We start from the raw sequence: 8,698 nt of genomic DNA on the forward strand, positions 1-8,698 counted from the left end.
TGCAGTGAGCTGCTCACAGTTCAGGATGTGACAGGCTGCTTGCTTCGTAGTCTTCAAAAACATCCATGTTATGTCATACCTGTGCTGTGTTCTAACTACTTGGTGACTTGTTAGCTTAGAGAACAATTTCAGGAATGTTTTATATGAAGAGTCTTCTACTGTGACACCGCCTCTTCTTGTCACTTGATATTATTGTGTTAAAGAAATTTTGCCTCTATGTTCTTCTCAGTGTTCTTTTCATTAAGAATAGTGATTATAACATGAATAAGTGAATTTAGTTCTTGAGTTAATTTTTGTATTCTCATGGAGTTTTTCATTTGTGATTTTATATCTTGCTCCTCTTTATGTGAGAGAGGAAATAATAAGATTACTTTAAGGTACTACTTTTACTTCTGATATCCTTAAACATTGGTTTTGTGGGTGTTTTGCTTGAATGAAAACTGTGAATTGGCTTTTTATGACTTGAAGGTTTGGGGATATTACATGCCAAATGCACATTGTTTAATCTTCTAAAATGCGGTTTCATTGTTGAGAAGTAAGGAAACATTTAATAGAAAAATTTTGCATTATTAAGGAAACATTTAGTATTTTGTTTAAATCAATTTTTCAAAGAATACTTATTTCCCTTTACAGTGTTCCTCACCCACCTTGGGCATTTATTTGTTTCTTTAAATGGCCTTCTCTGTTTCTTGTTTGCAGGCAGCTATCAATGGTGTAATACCCCAGGAAAATGGCATTCTACAAAGGTATGTTATAAAGTGCTTAATGATAAAATGACAATTTAGTGGAGCAAAAAAGAGAAAGTTGTTAATTTTTTTTTCACTTTTTAATAGAGCATTTAATTTTTGGTGCATAAATTCATGAATATAGTTATTGTTCTTTTAGACATTCTTATTAGTTACATTAATTCCCTAAAGTCTCAAACTTTGACTGTGTAATATCATTTTAGATTGGGTGATATCATCGTTTAAGGTGGTTTTATTTTATTTTTAAGAAAGCTTTTCAGGTTCATCTTCTGATTCATAAAATGGAAAGAAGTGAATCCTTTAAACCGCTGGCACTGAGAAAATGAGACATGGCTCGATAGTTGCAGATTATGGTTCCTGTCTAACTATACAGGCTTTATCTCCATACTTACAGCAGTCTTTTTTTACCCCCTCCCTTTTGTTTTCTAAATAAGATATATGATAACTTGCAACAATTTGGGTAAGTCCTTAATAATGAAACTTCCCAGAGTACTCTATGAACAGTTTTACCTGAAGAGTCCAATGTTAACATGTGGAATGGTTTTAATGGTTTTGTGTCATTGCCAGAAAGTAAAATTGGAAGATGGGGCCAAGAGAACTATAATAGTTATAACATAATTCCTTACGTTGAAAATAAATTCATAACTTTTCTCTCCTTAGAATTGGAGGCTCTGATTCTGGATTAAAAGAACATACTATAAAGTCATAGGAAGTAAAACCATTCTTCCTTCCAACTGTAGTTTAATTACTTGATTTTCCCCCTTTCCTCTCAATTCAAATTTTGGCTTGAATTTTGGTGGCTAGGATTTCTAAGTCACTGAAGCATGATCTGCTAAGTGCAGATGAGGCAAACAGAACCAGCAGACTATGACTGAGGTTATTTTGGAGAGGAAGAAAAGTGCTGTTATAAAAACATCAAAAAATTCACCATGAACTTCAAAATGTGCTACGTTTTATAGGAAATTGTGTATATTTAAGAGAGAAGCAAAATTCTCTTTGGTACCTGTACCACCCTTAATGATTAATGTGTTTTTTTTTTTTTCATTCTTGTACTTTTTTATTGGTTATGAATATTCATGAGATACAAAGCGATTGTTCCCCCAGTAACCTAGATGTGAAGTCCAGATCCATATTGGCAGCATGCCCATTACCACAAATTGCGATTGTACCCCATCTTCCCCACCCAATTATCCCCAACCTCCCTCCCCTTCCCTATATCCCCCACTCCACTTTGTATCCATAGGTATGTTTTCTCCCTCTGCAAGTCCAATACACCACTGTGGTCTTTCCTTCTTTCTTTCTGTCCTAGCTCCCACTTATGAGTGACTACATGCAGTATTTATCCCTCTGTCCTTTGCTTATTTCACTAAACATAAGTTTCTCTAAGCTCAATGATTAATGGTTTTTAGGTGAGAGCAGTGCTAAACAGACCTATTCCCCACCCCCTTTTTTAAACTGTTAGAAACAGTTTCGTCCAGAGTAAATGTGGATGATTTCTAGAGTCTTTACCAAAACTGTTTTTTTTTTTTTTTGTTGTTCAAAATCATTCAATTTTATTGAAACCCCTGTCTAGAAAGCAAACCAGATGATAATAGGAATTTCCTTCATGGTCATTTTTTTTTCTTCTTTGTTTAGAAAGATTTAGACTGCTAAATTTGACTTCAGTTTTATTCTTGAGTAAATGTTATTACCACTTTTTGCGTCAAAATTTTTGCTATGCTGAACTCTTGTAGGTTTAGCTACTGGGTTCTGAGTAAATATTGGATATATCTTACAATTAATAGCGTTTGCTACAGGTGAACTGTAGAAATTCCCTCTCCCCTGGAAACATTTCCTCTCTTCTGTCACAGTACATTTTGCTTAATACATTTTATGACTAGAAATTCAGTACTTAGTTTCTAATAAAGTTACTATAATATTGAGGGTTTAACTTTGATCAGATCAGAGGGTTTTGTTGGTTTTGTTTGCTTGTTTTAAATTAATGAATCTTGTATCTACATAAGAAAATCAAATATTTGTAGTAATATTCTTTCACTGTTTTTTACAAGGCTGCACTCTAACCAACTGAGCAAACTGGCCAGCCGTATATGTTTGATTTTTATAATAAAGTTGAATATGGTCTGTGTATTCACCTGTCAGTTCTTACCTTAACAGAGAAAAGAGGTACCAATACTGTAGCTTAAAGAACTTATTGTATTATGTGATATTCTCATAGGATATTAACTTTTTTGATAGGAAATAATTAAATATCCACAACAGTGGTGTATGTGTTTATCTAGCTCCATGACCACACTAGTTGTTGGGCTCTCTTGCCTTCTGGTAATCCTGCCAACTGGGCCAATTGTTGAGCTAGGGCTGGGTCTGGAGCTCCCAGACCCCTCAAGCCCATTCACAGACTGGGTCACAAACCCTTCATATGCCAGGCTGGGTCAGCAGACCCCTCACATGCCAGGCTGGGTCAACAGACCCCTTCATGCAGGTCTATGAGCTAGGTAATCAGCCAAAAGGTCCTTGGAGGTGCAGGTTGGCAAGCATGGCTGTGCTGGGTGGACGCCCGAGGCAGACACCTGCCTGCCTGCTTCACTAAAACTCCTCTCTCCTCTCTGTCTCTCTTTCTCTCTCTCCTCTGAAGAACACAAGAATAGCAACAAAACTAAAAAGATACACTGGCGCGCATGTGCACTAACTGTGCACGCACGCACGCACGCATGCACGTGCGCGCGCGCACACACACACACACACACACACACACACACAATTTGCTTACAAAGGATGCTGAACCGCACCCAACTGGATCCGAGGTGAGGGCCCTGATCAAACTATTCTATTTTCCCGATAGTGTTGGCACTTAATTTTTTGACCAGAGGTTATTAAAACAATTGTACTAATTATACACAATCTAGAGGAGGTTTTTTAAATATAAAATTTCTTTTTGAGGAGGAAGAGCCAATATCCTTGTGCTTTATAGCTCTTCTTGAAATCAGAGTTTTGTATGAATTTGAAAGTGAGAATCTAGTTTTTTTTTTCCGTTTTGTTTCATTTTTGTTGTTGGCCGGCATGGGGATCCAAACCCTTGACCTTGGTGTTATAACAGAGTTCTAACCACCTGAGCTAACCACCAGACTCGGAATATGGTTTTTAATGTACCATAAAGTCCAAGGGAATGAAATTAACATTTTTTGAATGCTTAAGGCACCATGCTAGGCAATTTGACATATTTTTCCTCATTTAATACTTATTACAACCCTTTAGCAGTAAATATTCATTTCACAGACAGGAAAATTCAAGGTTAGAGTATTTACATAGACTTGCCTAAGGTTGCAAGTGTAATAGCAGGTGGTGAAGTCTGGATTATGTCATTTTAAAAGACATGCTCTTTCTTCTATACCATTCTGTCCCCTTCAAGATCTGTAAGCCAGGCATGTCACAACTTTTGTTTGAAGATTTTTCCTTTGGGTAAAAAGTTGAAATTTAATACATGTATATAATGTCTTTCTCCCATGGCTTAGTCTTTAGAGTTATTATTTTAGTTATAGGCTAGTAAAGCAGATGATACTGTTACCGTATTTTACAGGTAGAAAGAATAAGGTATAAAGTGACATGGCCCAGATGAAACAGTATCATGTTGATAGAGTTAAGAATATAAGCAAGTCTTCTGGCTTTTCCTCCAAGGCTTATTTCACTAGACAATATATTGCTAACACAACATATTTATAATGTGTGTAACTTGTGCAGTCATAAATGTAAACCGTTCATTCAGTCATAAATAAACATCAAGTGTGTACATGTGTATTTACTACATTTTGTTCCAATATTTATTCAGCATATTGTCCAGAGTCTCTTTAGAAATTATTTTTGGAGAAAGTAGTAGAGAGCAGATGCTCTGTTTTCTAAAAATAAACTACAAATTCTTAGTGTAATTTAATGGTTCACTAGGTGGGTGGTATTTATCAACTCATATTTATTTTATGACTCAGACAGTTGTACAATATGTTCATTTTTCCATTGTTTAATTGATTGAGAACACCTAGAGAAGACATAGTTTTCAAACCTTGACCATTATGCTTTCAGGATATATAAATGCCCAGGTTTTCTGATTTAGAAAATACTCTTTCTAGCCAGTTACATTCTATGTATTGTTTTCTCTAATGCCTATTTTAAAAATCTGATTTGACTCACAATTTTATCTCTAAAACAAATGTGGTTTTTTTTGAGAGAGTGTCTGGCTATGGCTAATGTCTTTAATCCTGATTGTGATGCCAATTGTAAAGCTACTCAAGCACGCTAGTTGTCAGTCTCTTTTACCTGCTGGTAATCCTGCACCGACTGGGCCGATTGTCGAGCTAAGGCTGGGTCTGGAGCACACAGACCCCTCAAGCCTGTTCACAGACTGGGTCACAAACCCTTCACATGCCAGGTTGGGTCCCCAGACCCCACACACACCAGGCTGGGTCACCAGACCCCTTACACGCAGTTCTATGAGCTGCCAGCCCAAAGGTCCTTGGAAGCTGTAGGTTTGGAAGAGCATGGCTGTGCCAGGCGGACGCCTGAGGCCAACACCCTACTGCCTGCTTCACTAAAACTACTCTCTAGACTCTCTCTCTTTCTCTCTCTCTGAAGCTTTCTCTCTGTGCAGAACACAAGAATAGCAACAAAACTAAAAAGATACATTGGCGTACATGAGTACTAACTCCACACACACAATTTGCTTACAAAGGATGCTCAACCATACCCAGTGGGACCCGAGGGCAGGGCCTGACCAAACTATTGTTTTCCCAACAATCCACCCCTTCAGGGTCCTCACTGTACAATCTATGCATTCAGAATGTTCTGGGAGGTTCTCTTAGCGAGGATAAATGACCCTTACATTTACATGTTACACATTCCATTCCAGTCCCAAAAGTCTTTAGCTTGTTGCAGCACCAACTCAAAAGTCCAAAGTTCAAAGTCTCATCTGAGACCAAAGGCAAAACTCCTTTCAGCCGTGAACCTGTAAAGAGTCAAAAACAAGTTTATTTACTTCCAAGATACAGTGGGACAGACATTGGGTACACATTCCCATTCCAGAAGGAAGGAATAGAAAGGAAAAACAGTCCCCAAACAAATCCAAAACCCAAACAGGGCAAACATTAAGCACACTGGGGTACCTGGACCTCTATAGCGTTGGGCAATCTCGCTCCTACAGTTCCATGGATGATCTCTGCAGCAGCTCCACCCCTACAGCAGGTCTCCACCTGAGTTCCCTGACTTTTTCATACATCTTCTGAAATCTAGGTGGAGGCTGCCACGCCTCCACTGCTCTCACGTACTGCTGGCCTGCAAACTTAACACAACGTGAATGCCACTAAGTTTTTCAGCTTTTTTTCTTCAGAGGTGCTGAGGCAGGATTGCTCCAGCCAGAGCAGCTGGGATGCAGGGAGCAGTTTGCTGAGGGCCATGACACCTCAGGTCTGCCCTCCAGGACAACTTAGTTCTTCTAGGTTGGGAGGGGTGCTCTCCCAAACTTCTCAAATGCCTTTACGGCATTTTCCCCATTGTCTTGGCTCTTAGCATCTGGCTGCCTAGCTGCCAAGATAATTATTAGGTCATATGAGAACCCTTTCGGCCGCGCCCCATCGTGGCACTGGCTACCCTTCTCTTCCGCCTTCTCCTTCCCGCTGGCGCGAATCGCACGCCAATCAGCACAGGCTCCCTGCTCCTGGCCCCTTAGCAACGCAATCCATCCAATCCCCAAACACCCTGTGTCTTCAGCAAACCTATCAGCTCTCTTCTAACCCTATAAAAGCAGATGCGCCTGCTGAATAAAAAACCCTTCTCTGGTGAGCTGCCTTGCGTTTGTGTCTCATCCTTTAACTGGTGCTGAATTTTATTCCTTTCAGTAATGTCTTTAGCAAACATTTTATCTGTTTCACCCTCGCATTTTTCTCCTGCTCTCAGCTTGTCTTTTAAATTCTGGCTTTTGAATTACTTCAATCAGCTCGGCTTACACCGGCTGTTTACTCAGTCTCAGGCAGTTTTTTGCAGTGTTCTCCCACAGTTCAAACATCTGCATTTGCCCAGTCCATCAGGGAGTGGCTGCCCAGCCTCTGTGCACATCCGCTGCTCTTTCTGTAACTGCTGCCACCAAGACAGGCGTGTAGTAATGGAGACTAACTTTTCCACTTTTTCAGCAGGTGAAGACATACTTGAAATTCTGCAGAGGCACCCATCCTCGGGTCATCTGCCCATCTGCATGTGGCACTCTTTTCTTCAGTTTTACGGCACCTGGCTGGCCATCAGGTCTAAGTGGCACCCTTCAAGCCATTTGCCTTCAGACAAATGCAACATGCGTTTACTACATCGTCTCTAAAGCACATCACATCATCCACCCCTAGGTCTCATAGCTGCAGCCACCAGGGGCTCTCCCTGTTTCTGCTGCTTTACTGTCTCAATTTCTCGTGGACAACAGGTCATGCCTGGAGATGCACGGTCTCCCCCAACTCACCACTGGGTTGGTCATCTTCCCTGGTGTGAGGGGCAGGAGTGGCCAGTTGCACATGTCATCCTCCAGGTGATTCATCCATGCTTCCAAGGACTCTGCTTTCTGCCGCAAATCTTGATCAGTTTGGACCATAGTGAGCAATAGCCAGGTCCCGGTCAGCAGGAAAGTGGCCACTGGGCACCACATGCTCAAGGATAGCCTCATTTCCTCCTTCTTCCAAGGGCTTTCAGCTCATGTAGCTGCTCAGAATCCTGTCGCAGACTATGCCAACTGTGGTGTAATCCTGACAACTATGCCAATTTGTCTGGCTATGGCTAATGTCTTTAATCCTGTTCGTGATGCCAATTGTAAAGCTACTTGACCACACCAGTTGTAAGTTTCTTTTACCTGCTGGTAATCCTGCACCAACTGGGCTGATTGTCGAGCTAAGGCTGGGTCTGGAACCCACAGACCCCTCAGGCCCATTCACAGGCTGGGTCCCCAGATCCCTTACACGCAGGCCTATGAGCTAGGTAACCAGCCAAAATGTCCTTGGAAGCCGTAGGTTTGGAAAAGCATGGCTGCGCCGGGCAGATGCCTGAAGCCAACGCCCGGCTGCCTGCTTCACTAAAACTACTCTCTACTCTCTCTCTTTACCTCTCTCTCTCTCTCTCTTTCTCTCTCTGAAGCTCTCTCTCTGTGCAGAACACAAGAATAGCAACAAAACTAAAAAGATACATTGGCACACATGCAGACTAACTCCACACACACAATTTGCTTACAAAGGGTGCTGAACCACACCCAGTGGGACCCAAGGCAAGGGCCCTGACCAAACTATTCTATTTTCCCAACAGAGAGATACCCAAAGATTTTGCCATGGGATAGACTTTCAAAAATTGAAATAATAAACAAGTGCAGAGTTCCTGTTTACTTTCCTTTTTGTTTACTGCCTTCAAAGGACCTGGACCATGGTTTGTAGAGGAAAGTTGAGTAAGGATAAAAACACTCTTTTAGTTGAAGTTTAGGTGTAAAATAGATTTCTCCATAGAGTTTCCCTTGCCAATCAGTGTCTTAAAAAAAAAAATCTATCTATCTATCTATCTATCTATCTATCTATCTATCTATCTATCTATCTATCTATCTATCTATCTATCTATCTATCTATCTATCTATCTATCTATCTATCTATCTATCTATCTATCTATCTATCTATCTATCTATCTATCTATCTATCTATCTATCTATCTATCTATCTATCTATCTATCTATCTATCTATCTATCTATCTATCTATCTATCTATCTATCTATCTATCTATCTATCTATCTATCTATCTATCTATCTATCTATCTATCTATCTATCTATCTATCTATCTATCTATCTATCTATCTATCTATCTATCTATCTATCTATCTATCTATCTATCTATCTATCTATCTATCTATCTATCTATCTATCTATCTATCTATCTATCTATCTATCTATCTATCTA

General features: G+C 40.0%; 1 protein-coding gene across 1 annotated transcript in view; it reads left to right on the forward strand.

Moving 5' to 3' along the window:
• Window positions 1-699: 699 nt before the first annotated feature.
• Window positions 700-8,698, forward strand: part of LOC103610908 (FAS-associated factor 1-like) — a gene marked incomplete at both ends in the record, with an annotated part of 18,102 nt that continues 10,103 nt past the window's right edge. Inside the window, one exon of the mRNA XM_008594970.1 lies at window positions 700-746. Within this exon, the coding sequence (XP_008593192.1) occupies window positions 700-746 (47 nt within the window). The remainder of the gene's footprint in view (window positions 747-8,698) is intronic.

The sequence above is a fragment of the Galeopterus variegatus genome, unplaced genomic scaffold (genome assembly GCF_000696425.1).
Source record: "Galeopterus variegatus unplaced genomic scaffold, G_variegatus-3.0.2 Scaffold12016, whole genome shotgun sequence".
In the NCBI taxonomy this organism is placed as follows: domain Eukaryota; kingdom Metazoa; phylum Chordata; class Mammalia; order Dermoptera; family Cynocephalidae; genus Galeopterus; species Galeopterus variegatus.